At 40.7% G+C, this 21,061-nt stretch overlaps 1 protein-coding gene and 1 pseudogene across 1 annotated transcript in view; one reads left to right on the top strand and one right to left on the bottom strand.

Moving 5' to 3' along the window:
- CFAP61 (cilia and flagella associated protein 61) overlaps positions 1 to 21,059 on the bottom strand; it is a 295,349-nt gene extending 274,290 nt beyond the window's left edge. Inside the window, exons 1-6 of the mRNA XM_045805725.2 lie at positions 20,891 to 21,059; positions 13,956 to 14,106; positions 5,013 to 5,163; positions 1,391 to 1,467; positions 464 to 531; positions 103 to 229 (exon numbers count right to left, since the gene is read on the bottom strand). Coding sequence (XP_045661681.1) covers positions 103 to 229; positions 464 to 531; positions 1,391 to 1,467; positions 5,013 to 5,163; positions 13,956 to 14,098 — 566 coding nt within the window. The 5' untranslated portion in view covers positions 14,099 to 14,106; positions 20,891 to 21,059. The remainder of the gene's footprint in view (positions 1 to 102; positions 230 to 463; positions 532 to 1,390; positions 1,468 to 5,012; positions 5,164 to 13,955; positions 14,107 to 20,890) is intronic.
- Positions 13,411 to 13,864, top strand: LOC123800286 (small ribosomal subunit protein uS17 pseudogene; annotated as a pseudogene).
- Positions 21,060 to 21,061: the final 2 nt, after the last annotated feature.

The following is a 21,061-nucleotide window of genomic DNA, read 5'->3' as shown; positions in this document are numbered from 1 at the left end:
AAGCTAGAATCACTCGCAGTAAGAACTGGCAATTTAGTGACTCTTTGTAAGCTAAGTGTTGGGGTAAACCTGAGGTCAGAAAAGGCACTGCTCCAGCCTTACCTGGCGTTGCGGATATGCAGCTGAGGGTAATGGTTGTGCCTGTGACATATATGCACAGCAAAGTCCTCATCATACGTCAGACTCGGAATGTTCCCCACTTGCTCAAACACGGTTATGAGAGTCGAGCCTAAATCACGGAGACAAAGAAACGTGGCCTCATTTTACCAAGGAATAATTTTCGGACTTCAGAACAAAATGTAACTTCCATTCTAAGTTGTATTTTAATTGTTATGATCAAATAGGCATGTGATACATTAAGGACTCAGAGACCCTTCTTATTCCCATTCCCCAAAGCGCCACATTAAGCATGAAGTTTCCTATGTTGGCACCTGGGGACAGGAGGTGGTTGCGTAGACCTTACCTAGGCTCATGTAGGATGGAACTATGAGGAATATGAAGTGCAGCTCTGGCACTGCCTTAAACACGGTCCTGGCGAGGGGAAGAGAAGGCAGGACAGGTGTTAATAACAGAGAAATCCTGTTAGCTGGCACTGTGTGAGACACATGCCTTCACTAAAAACATCAGATGTTCATAAATCCATCTGGGCTCCTCTGCTCCTTGCCTGCAAAGGCAAGAACATCCTCAAGGCAATTTCTTTTCCTTCTCTATGTTTCTTTAAATTCCAAACAGCCTCTTTTCTGTCTGTTCCATAGAGATAGAAAGAAGAGAGTGTGTCATATTCACGTGGCACACCAGATTTCTGCTGACATTAACCTTTGACCTGGCATCTGGATGGTCTGGTGTGACATTACAAAGTGACTTGAAAGCTGAGGCCACCACCCCCAAATGTCTGCACAGGCTGTCAGAGACACAGCACCATCACCTGGCAGCCTGACTGATCATATTTCGACACGCCATATTATTCAGGATGATTCTGAAGTCTGTCAGATTAATAAACATTTCTAAAGAGAAGATTGAGGAAAACTATTTTTAGAAACATCCAAACCTATGATGCTTTACTCTACCTCCCCAAAACCATTTTTTTTAAATGACTGCACTACCTGTTTGCTTCAAATGATGGTAGTGAAAGATGTGTGTCAAAGGGAGTGCTGACTCAAAGAAACAGATCGTTTTCTTTCAGAAATATCACTGCTGTTCAACAGAGAGGCTTTAATACAGCCATTAAGTTATAAGCAAATTAAACACCTCAAAGAATTTCATGTCCTTTGAAATATTTTAAAACTAGGCACATAGTCTCTTCTCTGTCATTTTGGCATTAACCTGTCTTGTCTACGGTGCTGCTGGCCAGCTCTCTGATGTCATCGTCTGCAAGACCCCAGCCACTCACCGAATAATCTCTTTGCAGCAGCCAACGGAATACTCATCCACAGCCACAAAGAGGTGCAGGAACAACGTGTTTAGAGGCTGTACAAGAAAGGAGAACATGATTAAAGGCTGAGTCAGCATTCGGGCCATGTCAGAGCAGGGTGGGAGGTGCGGGGAGGATTTGGGGTGGCCACAGGCTCAGAGCTGCCCGGTTTGGGGGGTGATATTTTATGTCTATAGTGATGAGACACTCAGGCAGCATTCGAGCTATCTCACTGATTCCATTTGCTGCCTTCTGTCCTCCTAGCTTAGAATTATTCAAGGAAACAGGGATTGCAAATGAGTCCAGTGCATCCAGCCCTTCTTCCTGCCCTCACGAAGGGGGCTAGGGGCAGGGAAGTGCCTGCAGGGGAGTGAAATCGATTATTAACTCAGTAGTCTTGTCCTCGGGGGTGTCTATGCCAAGTGAAAGACAATCACCCATTCCCTGGGGCTCTTGAGTCAGCAGCTGCTGCTCTATTCAAGTGACACAAGAGAAAGATTCTCTTATGAATTTGAAGGATGGAAGGCAGATGCCACGTTATGAATCCAATGGCTTGTTTTGTTCAACATTCCCAGAGTCAGAATCAAATATTACTCTTGGGATCCAGAAAATCTGATAGCTGGAAACTCAAAGTAGCAAGATTCGAACAGGACTTTAGGTTAAATCTCTAGTTTTTAAAGAGCTTTGTCCCCTAACTTCTGAAGACATTTTAAGTGGCCTCAATAATGAGCAGTTATTCCATACATCTGCTCAACTCAGTACCCCAGTGTTTATGGGCAAATCTTCAAATTCCAGAGATAATGTGAATGTGAGGTGGTTAACTGGTGGGGGTGGTGCTTGCACCTAGATCAGAACAGGAGTGCTTCTGTGTTTCTTGTCTGCTGACCAATTTTATAGATAGCCTTGTGTTACCACCTGCACATATGTGTGTCTTGGTCTCCCCTCCTGCTGAATAGTGCATGCCTCAGAAATACTCAGAAGCGGTGTTTATCAGACATAAAATGGCAAGAGAAGAACCATGAGTTTGGTTCAGGAGCCTGAAAACTCCCAAAAGGGAAACAATACAAACCCTACAGTCCATATAGCAACAGCCACAACACCACTGTGAGCACATTCCGTGTGTTACCTGCTAATCCCACAACCGCCTTACCTAACATCTGCTTTACATTCTGAACAGGACTAGTCTTAGGAGTACACAGCTTATTATTTGGCTGATGTATCTTCCAAATTCTCTCTTCCATCAAAAATATTATAATTCAAGGTTTATTCTTTAGCTTTAAGATAAAAAGCATTACTTCAGTTACAAATACCCCTGGGATAAGTAATACATGAAGCCGTCAGGCTCTATACCAATGCTTTCCAATAATAAAATAACTTGAGCCACAAATACAAGCCGCATATGTAATTTCCTAGTAGACATATAAAAAAAGAATTAAGCTAAACACATAAAATTAATTTTCAATATATTTTATTTAACCTAACATACACTTAAATTATCATTTTGCCAAGTAATATAAAAATCGTGAGATATTTTATACTTTTTTCCTACTAAATATTTGAAATTCAGTGTATATTTTACACTTACAGCACATCTAAATTCAGACTAGCACATGTCACGTACTCAAAAGTACATATGGCCGATGGCCACCATACAGGATAGCCGAGCTCTACACTGCTGAAGGAGTTTAAAAGTAGTTCAAAGAGAAACCATCTTAAGAGAACAAGCAAAGGAACAAAAGAGGAATGAATTTACGAATAAGGGTGTTAATTTATGATGCTTGAAAAGGTAAAATCATGACCCTAATACAAATATCAAAGAAGCACATGTCCGAGATTTATTCAACCCATCAATGAAGGAGTCGATCGGTGGGATGAGAAAAACAATTCGTCGCACTTGAGGAGTTGGCTACGTTAGGCATTTTAACGAGGGGATGTTAGAATAAGACGGCTAGGCTAGATACAAAATTGTTAATGTCCTACAAGGCCATACACCATAACTTCTGAGGTGATCTCTTCCACCAGACAGAAATTATTTACAAATCGAATGGACAAAAATCTACAAAGATAATCACTGTTCCTGTAGAACTGTACAATAGTCTGGTCAATAGAAAATCAATCAAAGGTACAAGCATTGGACTGAAAGCATCTTTTTGGCCTATTTCCAAGTTTAAGATAATTTTTCTGAAAACAGTAACTGGGTGTATAGAGTGGTGAGAAAGAGGAGAAGCAAAGGACAAGGGGAAGACATTATTTAGCTGAATAAATGCTGGATGGCGTGTTGGGGTGCATGTGGGCATGTATGTGTGTCCATATACATGTATATATGGGGAGGTGAACTCACTCATTCACTCAATCGGTGTTTCCTAGGGCTCTGGGGACACACTCTTGAATTCCACTGACAGGCAAGCATGCTACCCACAGTCATGGCCTCTAGCTCTCCACTGAACTGGGGCCATATGCAGGCCTGGCTCTGGCAGGCTGAGGGCAGAGAAGGCTCAGACCTGGCACCAGCTACCAAGTCAAGTTGCCAACAGGTTGTAATGTGCCCACAGCTAGAAGACATCAAATGAGCCAGAGTCCACAAGGGCACCTTGAAAATTACAGAGTGCAACAGAAACCTAAGGCTCTATTATTACTGTTACAGGAGCAAAGATGTAAAGGCAGGTGCCCTCTCAACATATCAAAGACTTCAGACGCTGAGCCTAAGTGTCCATTGATGGATGGATAAAGAAGATGTGGTATTACATACATACATACACACACACAGGCTTGCGCCCACATATGTACACATACAATAGAATATTACTCAGCCATAAAAAAATGAGACCTTGCCATTTGTGACAAGATAGATGGACCTAGAAGGTATTATGCTAAGTGAAATAAGTCGGTCAGAGAAAGACAAATACCAAATGATTTCACACTTATGTAGAATCTAAAACACAAATGAACAAACAAACAAAACAGAAACAGACCCATAAATACAGAGAACTGGTGGTTGCTTTCAGAAGGGAGGGAGAGGGGGATGGGCAAAATGGGTAAAAAGGGAGCGGAATAAAATTAAAAAATATGGAATGAAGAAGTCACGGGGATGAAAGGTACAGCATAGGGAATATAGTCGATGGTACTGCATTGTATAGTGACAGGTGATAGCTACACTTGGGGCGAGCATAGCATAACATAAAGAGCTGACCAATCACTGTTGTACACCTGAAACTAATGTAACATTGTGTGTTAACTATAGTTCAATAAAAAACAATTAAAAAAAGACTTTGGACACTGATGCTGGGGGCACAGTGTGAAGACCTGAGAAGCACACATCTGACGCTCCCGCTGATTCCCTGCTCCCTCCTTCACCAGCAGAGGTGACCGACGCCTTGCTTACTGATCTGCCTATTACCTTCTCTTTTTCATCCTCTCTGGCCTCTTGCTCTTAAACTCACCTTTCCTCCCCACTAGCTAACTTTGTTTCTCACTGTCATGACGTCCTTTCCATCGTGAATTTTGAACTACTCAGTCTCAAAACTGGAAAGACATATGTCAAACATAGGACTTCCCTTCAAAATTAAGGCTGTTCTAATAAGAACTGTGTGTAATTGCTTACTGTGCATGGGATTTCACTGTCAAGATCCCGGAACACGGATACCCAGCTGTCCTGATTGGAGACATTCCAGTTGGGATAGTCCACGAAGGTAGCCTGGGCCATGATCTCCTCCTTGTCATTGCAGAGAGTAACAGCAAGGTTTGCCTTTTCCCTGTAGAAATGATTAAAACTGCACACATGACTAAGATTACCAAAAGGGAGATGAGGAGGTGTCATTTTTTCTCCCTCCTTTGGCTACCGAAGCCTAGCAACCACCGCATAATGTATGAAACCTCCGGAAGAGGTGGGAACAATGTGGCAGCAACTTCGAGAACACAACTTTCAGGACATCTGGGGCTACCAACTAAGTTTTTATTAAGAATTATATTTCATTACAAAGGTGTTATATTTACATGAAGTGTCCAATACCCTTCACTTGGAGATTGGCTGGGGAAATTGTTTGTCATTTTCCCTATACTTCCAACATTGTCAATTCCACCGTGTTGACCTAAACATGTGTAGTTAGAGTGGCCAACTGTCCCTGTGTACCTGAGACTGAGAAGGTCCCCAGGATATGCGACCATCAGGGCTACAGGTCCTGAGCAAACCTGGATGAGTTGGTCACCTATGCAAAGTAGTGAAGCTGAGAGTTTAGCCCCATCTCTGTCAGCTATCTTAACCTAATTTTTTCAAACCCTGAGCCCTTATCTCTGGGCTGATGGATTCTTACAGCATGTGAGTATCTATCACCTGATCCAGCTGCAGAAATGGGGACCCTGAGGGTCTGGCTTAAACCAAGGCAACCCAGCAAGTTAAAAAAGACAAGGGTGGAGAAGCAGGTCTTCCAACTCTTGTTCTGGTGGTTGTCCCAAGGGGACATCTTGATGTTCCTTCCCAATTGCTCCGCTGTCATGCGGCCTGGCATGCCAGCAAGAGCTCTGACTTAGGGATTGTATATGGTTTACTGCATGGAGAACCATTTGTATAGAAATTGAGATGCCCTTTTCACTTTTTCAGCTGAGTGAAATCTACTGGTATCTTAAGTTGGAGGAAAAAAGATTTAAGTGTTCCTTCAAAAAACAAAGGCAGAAGTTACCCATATTCCTTAGTAAGGGGACTAAGAAGATAGCATGTAACTGAAGGAGGAGAAAAGATAATGGAGAGCATAGAGAAAAAGTTCTATACGCTTTCCAGTTTTATTTTCATCATAAAAGTAACAAATCGTGACTACAGTCAAAAACAGAAAGTACTCATGAGAAGAGAAAAAATGATTGGAAAAGTCATCCTTTGTACCACTTCCCATAGGTAACCAAACAGTGCCAATATTTTGGTGTCTATCTCACCAGACTTACCTTTTTTTTGAGAATAATTATATAATGAAATGTACTTCGTGTGTTTTTAAAAATGGAATCACATAACCCATACTGTTTGTAGCCTGCTTTTTTCCCACTTGACAACATACCATTTTTCTAGAGTCGTTCACCAAAGAGCAGTCTCTCACATACGTGCACTTCCTGTACTTCATTTTTTTCTTCAAATGGTTCACTTTTGGCTTAGATAAGATGATTTCAATAGAAAATTTACAACATCATTGTAAATGGAAAACTGGTATCCCTTGCTATAAACAGAAGATAACCATAAAAATCAAGATACACATTTAGAACAAAACTTGTTCTTGGGTGTATCAAGACAAATCACCGTGGGTACCAGCAGAGGTACAGGCATCTTTGGGAAACATTGTGCTAGGCATGTTGATCTCAGCACCTACAGCCACTGGCCCTCTTCAAAGGAGGTCCACTCTTCAGCCATAGGGGACTTCCTCTGGGTGCACCTGCCACAGGGCTATCGTGGAAAGAAGACAGCAGACTGCCCTCAGGTCCCAAGAATACACCATCCACACAGAGGGCTCATTAGCAAAAGGATGCAGTCCCCCAGTCTCTCCATTCTGATTCACTGAATCTCTGCCCCTCTTCCCACTCCTGTAGTGGTTCTCTCCAGCTCCTGATCCTCTGGGCTCCTCTGTCCCAGGCTCCCAGAGTCATGACCTACTGCTTCACAGTGATAGTCCTCACTCTAATTCAGATGAGAAAATGCCCAGGGCACAGGACCCGGCAATGATGGTGGTGGCGGTGGAGGAGGAAGTGGGCAAGAGCTAGGACAAGGCAGCTGCCATCCCCTCAGGGAAACAAGGGAAATGTGTTCCTGGAATCCCAATTTGAACTTGAAACACATTTATCCATGGGAACCTAGGATGGTGGTTGGGTTCCATAGTACAATTAGCACAGTACTATACCACACAGACATTATAGATTAAATAGGCTTTTATGGGTTGGCCTGGGAAGCCAGCCATGAATAACGTCGTTTCAATGGGAAAATGCACTTCAATTTCCAAATGGCTGAGTGCAAGAAAGTAACTTTCGTAGCATCATACTTTTGTATGTATAATTCCCACTTCTTATTACCTCTTAACATTAGCCCTCTATGGGACAGATAAAAAATCATTGTAGGAGAAAAGAAGGGAGAGGTGGAAAAAGGTAGAGGGAGAGGCTTGTTTTTAAAAGTTTGATTTAGAATTCTTTTTTGGAATAAGCCAAATCAAAAATACACACACACACACACATGTATATTTCACACAAAATACATTAAAGCTCAAGGATATTATCCAGCAAGCGAAATCAGAGTTCTTTTCATTAAAGTAATGTCTCATTTGTTCACTTGGTTTAGCGAATTTTCCAAGTTCAGCCAAAACTCATTTTATTTAACTATACTTGATGGAAATCTTGGGTGAAACAGTATCCCCATTTTCTGCTTTATTAGGCAGCACAAATGGCACAGATCTGGGTGTTCCCAGAGCCTGTCACAGTTTCCTTCCTCCCCCCCTCCCAGCCCCCTGCACTGTGACACATGCACTTGATGTGGCCAATTCCTTTGGCCCTGTCCCCGCTCATCTGCCATGCCCAATCTGCTCATTTTCTCCCCTACCATTTAGCAGGGTTTTTAGGTGAGGTCAGTTGTATTCATTCCTGTATCTGTGACTGAGCCAGCAGGTAATATAATGAAATGCAATAAAACCAGGAAGAAACCACCAGTTTTAGAAATGCTTGTAAAATGGATCTCTGAGCCTTGAGGTTGACCTGCCAAGAGGATGGGAGTTACTTAATAGGAAAAATGAGAGGCTGCATGGGCTGGGTACACACTATGGAAATGTAAATTTACTTTTACTTCTGAAGATATGCTGGCTTCTGAGGTAGGTCACAACCTTTTTAGTTATTAGGATCCCATAGTTATTAGGATCCCAAGATTAAAAAAAACCTTTCATTACTCCACTCCCACATGGCATACATTATGCTTTCTATATCTGCCAATTCAGAAAATACATAAACACATGAGACGTGTGGATTCGAGGTACCCTGACAGCCACTCCAAGGCTCAGCGGCGGTGTGAAACTCACTTTCGGAAACAACTGGCTGTCAAGAACATTCAGGTAATTAGTATGTGTCTGTGTACAGGATTTGAGAAAACAGATTTGTGGAAGGTTTTCAAAAAAAATCTGTAGGAAGGCCCTAGTTGTAACCCCACCCCCATCTCCCATGCCATGCTCTGAATACCCCCTAAAAGGATGGGCCCTTGGCAACTGATCACATGGATCACTGGTGATCACATGGACAGCCCAACCATGTCCCCTCCTGCTCAGGCCAACTGTGACACACTTCACCCCAGGAAGGGCAAGTCACAAGTGCACATTTGCTACCAACCTGGGGGTTTGTAATTTATTTGTATGCAGGAATTTGTTCACATGCAGAAATTTATTCGCCTGGTAAAGATTCAAGACCCATTAACATGTACAGTGGCCCTCTGTCACTTGCTTTTCCATCTCAGGCAATCACGCCTCTCTTTGTACCATATTCTGCAGCTTGTTGATTTCTTTTAATGATATATATGGAAGAAAATTCCATCATACTCATAAAGCAGTGCCTCATCCTGTTCCATGGCTGCCTAGTTGCTGAGAAAGGAAGGGAAGGAGAATAATAGAAAAGACTGCCTCTATCTGACTCTCATCCCTGTTCCCTTATAGGCAAAACCGGGGGGAAGGAAAAAGTAGTAATGAGCAACTCCTAGGAGCTAGGCACTGCCCTATATTTAACAACTATTCTCACTGTCCCACTCATCCTGTAAATTAGGTGTAACTGTCCGTTTCACAGATGAGGATGCTAAGGCTTAAGCAGATTATGCAAAATCACATGGCTAGTAGTGGATTTATGCATTAATGTAACAAACATTTCTCGAATACATACCAAGTGCTAAGCTTTTTTCTAGACTCCAGGGACACAGCGGGGAACAGACAAAAATCCCTCCCCTCATGGAGCTGACATTCTAGTGACTGGAGACAGGCCTATTTTCAAAAGACAAAACAAAAAACTCTAAAATGCATAGAATGTCAGTTGGGTTCAAGTGCTATGAAGAAAAATAGGGGAGAAGAGGATGAACCTCGCAGGCACGCACAGGTGCGCTTCCAGGAAAAGGCAGTGTTTGAGGTGCAATGGAAACGCCTCTGTAACTGTTGGATGAGGCACACGTATGCCCAGGGTGCTGCAGAAAAAATAAAGGAACTCAGTGGAGCTCAAGGGAGATGAGGTCAGAAGGGAAAAGGGTGGGCTCCACACCAGGTCACGGCAGGCATGTGGCAGACCAGTGGAGGGTTTTGAGCAGAGCACCACAGGATCTGGTTGGTGTGAACAGTGTCACTCTGGCTATTATGTTGAGAATAATTTGCTGGGTCTGCGGGGGGGAGGGCGAGTGTTGGGTGAGGACTGATGCCAAGGTGGAAGCAGAGACCAAAGGGGCTGTTGAAATACTCAAGTGAGAATGCTGGTGCCTTGTACCTCACCTCAGCAGGAGAAGTGAGGTGGAAAGAAGAGACCAGGTTCTGGACGTATTCTGAAGGTAGAAGTGACAGCTTTGCTGGTGTGGTAGGTAAGAGCAAGAGTGAAGGTGACACCAAGGTTTTTGGTCCAAGCAAGCGAAAGGCTGGAGTTGCTAGAGTTACCGAGATGGGGAAAGTATGGACAGAGTAGTTTGGAGGCAGGTGATGATTGTGCTGGTTGTGAAGTACCTACCAGGTATCCAAGGGGTGACATCCAACAAGAAGCTGGATAAATGGAACACTACATCAAAAGCTAATAATGTACTGTATGGTGACTAACATATCATTATAAAAAATAAATTTTAAAAAGCTGGATAAATGAATTTGGAATCTAAGAGATTCCGTCAACAATGTTACCTGTTTTTCACGTTTAAATCATAAATTCACCCAGAATTGGTTTTTTTTCCTTTTCTTTTTTTTTTCTTGTATGACAGGAAGTTGGTCTTTACATTTATTCTCTTTTCCATATGGGTAACAAACTGTCTCAGCACCATTTATTGAATGGTACATCCTTTCCTCACTGGCTTGGTCATCAAGTTTTCATATAAGTGTGGGTCTCTTTCTGGGATCTCTAATTCCTTGGCCATTACCACACTGTCCTGATTACCATACTTATAATGAGTTTTTAGTTGGGCAAATCTCCCCACCTTGTTTCTCTTCTTTCAAATTGCTCTGGCCCTTTGCTCTCCCATATAAATTCACACCTATGTTATCAACTTCAACAAATAATCTATTTGGGTTTTGATTGGAAGAGAATTGACTTCTTTGTGTTATTAAATATTCCTATTCAAGAGTGTGGTATACTTCTTCATTTATTTAGGTCTTCCTTGATGTCTTTCAATAAAAATTAATAATTTACCCCATAATAGGCTTGGATGTGTAGTTTCTGGGAAGGAAGGGGAGTACCTTTGAATCCTACCCTCCCCTTGAATACTTTAAAAGTACTTTCATTCTAATCGTGCACCTGACAATTTATCTGCTATTTTTGTTCTATATTTTACCTAAGTTATTATTTATATCTCATAACTTACTATTTATATTTAGTATCTACATTAGATTAGGCACTATCATCACTGCTTTATGCAAGTTTGATTTTTTCCTTAGACTTACCAACATATTTGCACATATATTTGTTTACTTTCTTATATCTTGGCTTTCTAGTTGAGATATTCTTCTTTCTGCCTAGAGGATATTCTGAGGAAACCCCTTTATTCAGGGTTCATTGATAAACTAACTCAGCTTTTGCTGGCCTGAAAATGCATTCATTTTCCTCTAGGTATTGAAAACCTATTTCCCTGGGTACACAATTTTAGTTTGGTGCTGTTTTCTCTCGAATACTGAAGATATTCTACTATCTCTGGCTATCATGGTTGCTAGTGAGAAATCATTATTAGTCTAATCTTCAGTAGTTTGCAGGCAATTTGTCTTTTTTCTCTGATAATTTTTCAGATCTTCTCTCCAGCTTTGGTATTCTTCTGTTTCAGTATGATGTGCTTAGCTGTGGATTTCTCTGTGCATTTATCCTGTTTGGGTTTCACTGAGTTTTCCAGATTGGTATTTTCAACAATCCTGGAGAATTGTCAGCCATGATCTCTTCAAATATTGCCTCTTCTACTTCCTGTTGTTTCCTTCCAAAAGTCTGATTAGACCTAACTGTAACTGTTAACTGTTCCATTCTTACTTTTTGCCTCTCTTTGTGCTGAATTCTGGATAATTCATTGGTATCGGTCCCCCAGTTTGCTACTTGCTACTTCTGTCTTCAACTATGTCTGTTATGATGTTTAATTCATTCAATGAGCTTTTAACTATATTTTCATTTCTGATGGTTTATTTGGCTTTTTTTCAAATCTCATTATTCATTTTTATGGTCTATTTCAATGTATCTTTTCACTGTAGATATAGTAAGCAGTTATTTTCTATTCTTTGACGACATCCGAAGTCTTTGAGGGTCTGATTCTGCTTTATACTTTTGGTTGTTGGTTCTCCCTAATGGTGCATGTTTCCTTATATATTTGTGATTTTTGACTGTAAGTGCATATAGCTTAGAACTCTATCTGGGTGCATTATTTGAAGTCTGAGTTGAACCTCCATCCTTCAGTCCTGATTTGTGTTATTTCAGCCAGTTTCCTGGACACACTACTAATCTGCGACCACTTTTAATCAAATTCTCCACTTTATTTGCTTTATTCAGTCTACTGGTAAACAAACATAGCTTTTGTCTGAAAACGCACTCATTATTTAGGAAGTTTTGAAGCTTTTTGGGGCCACACAGATAATCAGCATGGACCTTAAATCAACACATGCTTTCAAATTCTTAAAGGCTTTGTCCCCCTTCATTCCATGCTGAGGTTGAAAAGACTACTTTCCTTACTGTCCTGGCTTCAGCAGTGGGTTTATGTCTCATTCATCCTTACAATGAGCAACCCAGTTTTATACAAAAGGATCTAATACTTCCCTCCTTAGGTGGAGGGAGTATTTATCTTCTGTTCTTTGCAAAGCTGTCAAAACAGAAGCAAGAGGTTTCTAGAATGTAGCAAAAATCCTCAAGGAGAAGGTGACACTGGTTCCTGCTGTTTTCCTAAAGTTTCTGATTTCATTTTGATAATGTTCTCTACACAATACTTAACTTTTGTGTTCGTGTGTGTGTGTCGACATGTTGTTTCCATCCAGAGGACATCATTACGGTGTTTAATTCACCATAATGGCAAAAAATGGAATCGTTTCACTGATATACACATTTTTAAAGCATTTTTTACATGTTGCCCTGCTGGTCTCCCACAAAATTGTGAACATTTGCATTACATTCATCAGTGCGATAATCAGAAAATACAAATTTTAATGTCTTAGACTGGACTTAGTTTAAACATTTCAATTATATTTAATATGAAGCTTTATAAAACCCAAAATACTAAGCTATCTTTTATCCTTTTCAATAAAAATAATAAGGAACAGATTATAGAATGTTTACATTCTAGCGTCAAAAAAAAAAAACAACCGAGAAAAAATCTATGCATATTTTGAAGTTTAGAAGATCATTTTAACAGCAATGGTTAAGAGAGCAAATCTGGGCTTTGTCACTTACTAACTGCTTGACCTTGGGCAGGCCTGCATTTTCTTATCTGTAAAATAGACAAGATAGTGGCTACCTCAGAGTTGTAAATAAGACAGTACTAGTAAAGCACAGCACCCAACAGAAAATAAATGCTGGAAACTAGCAGCAGATATTTTTAATTTACCCCGAGTGACTCTACTAGTGGGTGGGCAGTTGAGATTTGAACTCAAGTTTGCCTGAATCCAAACCCATGAGAAACCCTCTCAATTTGCAGGTTGTTATGAGACTTAGAGATTGGTTGTTCCTGGAGATCAATCTGCTCAGCAGGACAAATTTTCTTGCTGTCCCTTTCCTCACCATAAAGCCCTATAAGATAAGGAATGGGATCCCTTCCTTGTGTGTAATAAAATTGATAAACAGCCTTTTTTCAGGTGGCCAGGAAGATGGCAGACATTCAGACTGAACGTTCCTGTCAAAGGCAACCAACCATCTTCCAAAATAAGAACAACGTCCTACTTGGAGAAACTGGCAAGAAGAAGCTCCCACCATACTACAAGAACATCGGTCTGGGCTCCATAGAGGGCACCTACACTGACAGCCTCTTTACTGGTAATGTCTCCATCTGAGGGTGGATTCTGCCTGGGGTGGTGACCAAGATGAAGACGCACGGAACCACTGTCACCTGTGGAGACTACCTCCATGACATCCAAAGGTACAACTGCTTTGAGAAACGCCCCAAAAACAGATCTGCGCACCTGTACCCCTGCTTCAGGTGAACACAGAATGTCCAGATTGGTCACAGTGGGCAAGTGCTAGTCCTTGAGCAAGACTGTGTGCTTCAATGTGCTCAGAGTCATGAAGGCCGCTGGCACCAAGAAGCAAGTCCAGAAGTTCTGAGACTAGACATCTGCCCATACCCCTGAAGAAAGTAATTTTTCCAGTTAAAAAAATTGATAAACATTCTTGGCTTACTTAGCTACATACTTACAGAAGATAGATGACATTAAGCCTCCCAAACAGCTTCTGGGTAAATTTTCTAATGAGGTTTTTGATACAATAAATATCCTGTGATTCTGTTCTTCGGCAATGAACCACTTCTACCTTTCCTCTTGGAGAAGTGAGCACTGACATTTTTTATCCTGTCCCAAAAAGAGAGAAAACAGTCCACCGTTAATCTGAGATGACAAGCCGGTCTGGTTAAAGTACTTACAAAATCAGACATTAATTCAATTTCCGTATGGTCAGATTGAACATGGTATTTGAGTGCTGGTGAGACACATTTTCCCCTGGGCGGGGGGTGGCTGTGATGACTGTCATCTCAAACTAGCCACATGTTTCTCTCCAGAAGAATGATGTTTCTGAGAATTGGCCCATCTAGAAATTTCTGAAACTGTACTCTTTGTTCCCAACAAAGCTGCTTTAATATTCTAACAATAGAATTGAAAAACACTGAAAGGAGTTATTTACTGATTCAGAATCCTTTTCATTTAATTGGCCACCATGGCATGTGGTCAAGAGTTATAGGGGAAATACTGGCAGCTTCTACCCATGTTCCAAATAGAGTTCACCAAACTAGAGCCCTGAAAAGCAACAGTACTGAGAGATGTTTTGAGACAAAAAAAGTTCTGTGGTCAATTAAGTGTAGGAAATGCTGTTTATGATGGCCTTCCCGAGGGCCCACCATGCCCATTAAAGTCTTTGAGAAGTTCCATAATAAAGTACCTCCTTTCTTTGTATAACCCAGCTTTTCCCACACCCTTTCTGAGGAGAATTTTTAATGACAACGACAGTGGAGAGTCTAAAGACACTTTGGGGAATGCTGCTGACAGGAACAGCAGGCCACAAACTGATTTCAATCTCTCTCTTAATGTCTTAATATATGTGTGTGTCTTTCTATTTCCCTCCTCCCTGTCTGTCCCTTCATTCCTTCCTGTTTCTTCTTTTCCTTTTTCCTTGGGATAATCATTTTATTATGTATTAGCCAGTATACTCAAAACAGGCACATTAATTTTCACCACCGTACTGACCCTAGGAACAATATGGGCCATTTCCAGCACCCTGGAACACTGTCTCATGGCACCCCCCAGTTCATTATCCTCTTCAAATGCAACCACGATTCTGACTTCTATCACATAGACGATCTTAGCTAAATTTTGGAATATCACATAAGTGGAATTACATAGTGCTTATGGTTTTCTTCCAAAACACAATATTATATCATTTGGCTTTTTGTTGTTATCATTGTTGTTTAGATACATCCTTGTATAATTTTCAGTGTACCAAAGAACTTGAGCACGGCAGGGGTCTGAGACAGCACTGGACCAAGCTCCTCCTTTGTCAGATGAGCAAACTGAGGCCCATGAAGTGAAGTGACTTGCCTCAGGACACCGACATTTGATCAGAAACTGAACCTTGGGCATGTCCTTCTAGTCCAACCCCCTGACACTCCCCTTGTTGAAGTAGCCTGCAGGCTGCCTCTGTGAGTAAGGGTCCCCTGCTCTCCCAGTCCACTGGTTTCACATTAACTGCAATTTAACTGCTCTTATCCATCAACACTTGGATGTTAAGGGTGCAAGGTGTGGGGTCATGCAGGGGGACTTAGAAAGATGGCAGGTGGCAGTCAAGAATCATCACCCTGTGGTGGTCTCCTTGATGAAGCCACCCTCTACTTCTGCAGGCCTCCATTAGCACTTGCCAAGCAGACCCAGCTCTTGCGGATGCCCTACATTGTCCAAGCTCACAGAAACTGAAAGGAGGAGCCCAAAATGCCAATTTTTCATTTACAATGGGAAAGTCAACAGCCAGACAGTCCAGATGTTTCTGCAACCCAGACAGTTAACAAACAAGTCATGTAGGCTAAATACAAGTCTGACTTCCTCTCCTTTGATAGAACAAGGTGTGCTATGTGGCCACTGCCTTACAGCCTTGGTGTCAGGGTAACTGAGGTGAACTGGGGAGCACATGTACTCTCAACTCCAGCCTCGTGCTGTCTTGTGAAAATGTGAGCTCAGACTGGCAGATCTTCACATTCTGCAAAGGAAGAAAATCTTCATATTTATAATAGCATCTCCAAAATCAGAAATAGTGGCTCAAAATTTTCTTCACACTCTGAAGATGTAAATAAGCAAACATTTCTTTAAGCTGATTCAACCTCCACACATGCCATGGCAAAGCCATCCAGGCACTCTCTCTTTACAGAGTAACTAACTACATAGCTATGAAAGCCTGGCTATCAGAAGGCAGTTTACATGGGGCCATGGCCAGGAACACAGGCTATGGAATCAGAGTACCAGGGATGAAACCCAGTTTCTAGCCCCTGTTAGCTGTGTAACCTTGAGCTAGTTACTTAAACTCTCGGTGCCTCAGTTTTCTCATCTGTAAATTAGAGATAATATGCATACTGTAAAAGGTTCTGTAAATGAGTTGTTACATGTAAAACACTAAAAGCAGGGTTTGACGTGTGTTCAGTAAATATTGAGCACGGAAGTTTCTCAGGATTTAAAATAGTGGACATCAAGAAGTCACTCGAAGCTCCTGAGGTCTGGGGGAACTTCATCTACTGCAGAGACGCCAAGCCAAGGAAACCAGATATGGCTAATGCTTAGGTGGCACCTTCACAGTTTCCTGGGCATCTCTACATTGTTGACAACCACGAGACCAATGAATTCCCTTTGCAATAAACACATCCCTTCTTGGATAAATGAACACACCTTCAGTAAGGTGGCCATTAAGTTCTGATGACCTGATGACATTCCCTTTCTAAGATACAGCCCAGGTGCAATATGAGCTAATTCCATGTTCAAACTCTAATGTCAATCTTTCTTAACATTTGATTTTTAAAAGCATTTTTAAATACAGCGATGCATTCTTCATTGTACCTTCTCAATGCATAATACCTTTTCAGTGTGAAAAACATAAAACTGTATATAAGGCTGAAGTCATGATGGTTTTTATTGTGGCAAAATGTGGCATAAAATTTACCATTTTTACCATTTTAAGTGTATGGTTCAATGGTGTTAAGTACATTCATGTCACCACTACCCATATTCAGAATTTTTTCATCTGAAATCCTGGTGTGAAACCCTTTGGTCCCAACTGAAATTTCCTCTCTTTTGGGCTTGGCATGTATATAATTTCAGACAGTATCTTCTATGTTAGGAGAAACGATACATGCTGGATGGAGATGATGACCCAGGAGGGAGATAATCTACTGGAGGGTGTCTCACCTGAAGGCCTTCTCCCTCCAAATCGGGGAGAAGCATTCCCAAGCAATAAAATGACAGTATTATTTCAAAGGAGGCAATCAGAACCAGGCTGACTACCTCTGAGCAATTAAATACTCAGTAATATTTTCCACAGTGCCTGTGAACGTGAAATTACGTGCCTCCTACAAAGACATGGCATTAGTAGAGACAGTAAATTTTCATATTTATAAAATATTTTTTTACCTACTTTGGGTAGAAACGGACATTAATAATGTCTACATTCTTGTCAAAGCTAGCCATAAATGTTGTCATTCCTGGCTTTGGTTTTAACTTAAAAGCAAAACTGAAGAGACATCCTGTTTGTGAAACATGATGTCATAAGCAAAAGCTACAAATACATATATATATATATTTTGAATAAAATAAGAAAACATAATTAGAGAGCTGAGCTTTGGGGGGAAAGGAAACAAGGAAAGAAAGAAGGGAACAAGCAGAGAGAAATCCCCCACCCAGGTGGCAATGACTTTGTGTGCAGTGGCTCAGGGAGTAATCAAATGTGATGCAGGCCCTCGGGGCAAGAGTTTGCACTCTCTGCGGGGAGAGCAGGGGCCTCATTCAGAACCAAGAACTGAAACTAAACCCATGCGTCCAACCTGGACTTTGGAGGGGTGGGCCTCTTGATAAATGAGGAGACTAAAAAAACTGAAACTACTATCCCCTGGAAGCGGCAAAGCAGCTTTCTCTAATGATAGCTCTGGGTAGAAAACAAAACTACTTGTGAGGAGTCCAAATCCTAGACCAAAGTAGATGTGCATCCTAACCCATGCTACCTGTGTAGTGTGCAAGTACCCCAAAACTTCAGATAATAGACTGTGAAAGAGATGATGAAATAAGTATGTTTACAATTATTAGAAATATAAAAAGAGAAATGTCATGAGAACACGTAATTATGAAAAAGAACAAAAACCTTAAAAATGGAAAATATGATTATTGAACTTTAACTGGATGGGTTAAAAACATATTAGACATGATTAAAAAGAATTAATGAACTGGAAGACAGCTATGAAGAAATTTTCTAGAAAGAAGCACAGAGAAATAGAAAAAAAATATAGAAAGCAGTTAAGAGACATGTAAGACAGAATAAAAAGAATATCTTCTTATAGGAATTCCAAAAATAAGAAAATAAAATGTTGTTTGAAAATAATGGCTAATGATTTTTTTGGTAATGATGAAAGACCTGAATCCTCAGGAGCAGGAAAATAAGAATAAATAAAAATAAAAATAAATCCTAAATATATAGTAGTGAAATTACAAAATGCTAAAAACAGAAAACCTGAAAGCAACCAGATAAAAGACAAACTGTCCATGAGAAAGTAAGAATTAGACTAAGAGTATATTTCTCATCAGCAACAACATGAGCCAGTGGTTCAGGGGTTGGCAAACTCCCTCTGTAAAAGGTCAGATGATAAATATTTCAGGCTTCGTGAGCCACATGTTCCTTGTGCAACTACCCAACTCTGCTATTATAGCATAACAGCCGGAAACAATAAGATCACAAATAAGCATGACTGTATTCTGATAAAATTCTAGGGGCCCCTGGGTGGTTCAGTCGGTTAAGTGTCTGACTTCAGCTCAGGTCGTGATCTCAGGGTCCTGGGATTGAGCCCCTCCGCCTCCAGGCTCAATGGGGAGTCTGTTTCTCCCTCTACCCCTCCCCCACTTGTGCACCTGCTCTTGCTCTCTCTCTCTCAAAAAATAAAATCTTTAATAAAATTCTACTCATGGACACTGAAATTTGACTTTTATATAACTTTAGTGTGTCCTGAAATATTCTTTGGATTTTTTCAGTTATTTAAAAATATTTTAAAAGAAATTCTTAGCAAAAATAGCCTATGGGCTGAATTTGACCTATGCGCTATAGTTTCCTAATCACCAGAATAGTATCTTTAAAAAAGTAAAAGTAAAAACAGCCGTTAACCTAGAATTCTATGCCTAGCTAAACAATCACTAAAAGATGAAAGTTAAGAAAAGACAATTTACTACGAAGATGGAAAGAAATTACCAAAGAATCTGGTTAAAAGAACTAAAAGATGTGTATCAGGAAGAATAAAATTAAAATCAGAAGGGAGTGTAATATAAGATAAAGTGCTGGAGAGACAGAAATAAACAGGCAGGTGTATCTAAAGAAGCACTGATGGCAAAAAAAAGAAAAAGAGGTAATAATGATGATAAATTTTGCTTAAAAAACAAAAACAGCATCGAATTACCAGGCAATAAAAACTTGCAAGATGGAAGGAGGGCAACCAGAAATAAAACATTCAAAGTGTTTGCATCTCTGAAAGGAGGACAGAGATTATTAAAATTAAACTTTGTTAAATTAGTTATTCATAGTTACAAGTTTAAGGGACATCACATAAGGGAAACATCTTTTTATTTTAATGGGTATTTATTTTGTTAGGTGACTTTGTTTCAGTGATATAAAATCTCATTCAAGTTACTTAAAATTTGAAAAGTGAAGTAACTTACAAACATTTAAATAATAAAATTGGTAGTAAAGAGCTATGGCAAATATTTTTATATTATTACAAATGACTTCAGTTAGTCATTTGTCATATAAGTAATAAGTTTTCTCAAAAGCACTATTCACATAGATGTGATTTTTCTAAATACATAAAATACACACAAGCATATTTATAAATTTTTTTTCTAAACACCAAAAGAGACTTGCAACTGTCATTTCTTAATCAATGAGCTATCAGGCCATGAAGACATGGAGGAATCAAATGCATATTACCAAGTGAAAGAAACCAACCTGAAAAAGCTACATACCATATGATGCCAATGATATGACATTCTGGAAAAGAATAGTGAATAGTGAAACTATTCTTTACCATATTTTGATGGTAGATACAGGTCATTAAGTTTCACAGAATGTCTCACACCAAGAGTGAACCCTAGTGTTAATTTGTGAACTTTGGGTTATAATGATGTGTCAGTGTAGGTTCATCAACTATAACAAATGTACTACGCTGGTGAGAAATACTGGGGAAAGGGGGATGACAGGTGTGAGAAATAGGAATTCTCTGTACCTTCAACTTTTTTGTGAACCTAAAAGTACTTTTAAAAAGTCTTTCTTTAAAAATTCTCTTAACCATTTGCTTGCATATAATTAATTTTTTGCTTTGAAGACAGGTCAAGAATTATACCAGCTAACATTTACGAATCACTTTGCATAGATTTTCTCTTTACTGCTAATGAAAGAGATAACTATTATTTTCATCTCACAACTAAGGACATCGGAGCTAAGAGACTTTACCTAATTAAGGCACATTCACAGAAAATTTAAACACCTGTTTACCTGACCAAAAGTATGGCTTATTTGCTAGTACTCTGATGATTTATTTTCATTTTTTTCCTATTATCTGGCTTTAAAATACCTCCAGTTATTTTTAATTACAAGCCTTAGAGTTTATTTATGCACAACTGCCCAGAAAGGAAGACCTCAGACTACAAAGCCTAGAATGCAACGCTGCAAAGGGCCGCCTAGGGACGCGGCAGCTCGCCCCTTAGCATGCTGGGAAAGGCAGTTTTCGGCCCTGCCTCTCTTCCCCCGCCCCCAAGCCTCCGGATCAGAGCTTTGTTCCTACTCCCCTTCCCCCGCGCCACGGTTCGACCGACCCACTTGGCCTCGCAGGTCCTCCCAGTTCTGGAGACTGACCTGGGGATGCGCCCCTGACGCCCTGGACTCCGTCCCCGCGTCCCTGTCGGGCGGGCCAGGGCTACCCACCTCACGGGCAACTCCGAGACCCGGCGCTCAGAGGAGGACGCTCAGCCCGGTTACCACAGAAACGAAGTTGCCTGCGTCACGGCGCGTGCGGGAAGTCAAAGG

The sequence above is a fragment of the Ursus americanus genome, chromosome 22 (assembly GCF_024610735.1).
Source record: "Ursus americanus isolate L20-20 chromosome 22, mUrsAme1.1.p, whole genome shotgun sequence".
Taxonomy (NCBI): domain Eukaryota; kingdom Metazoa; phylum Chordata; class Mammalia; order Carnivora; family Ursidae; genus Ursus; species Ursus americanus.
This window is presented reverse-complemented; position numbering and strand designations above follow the sequence as displayed.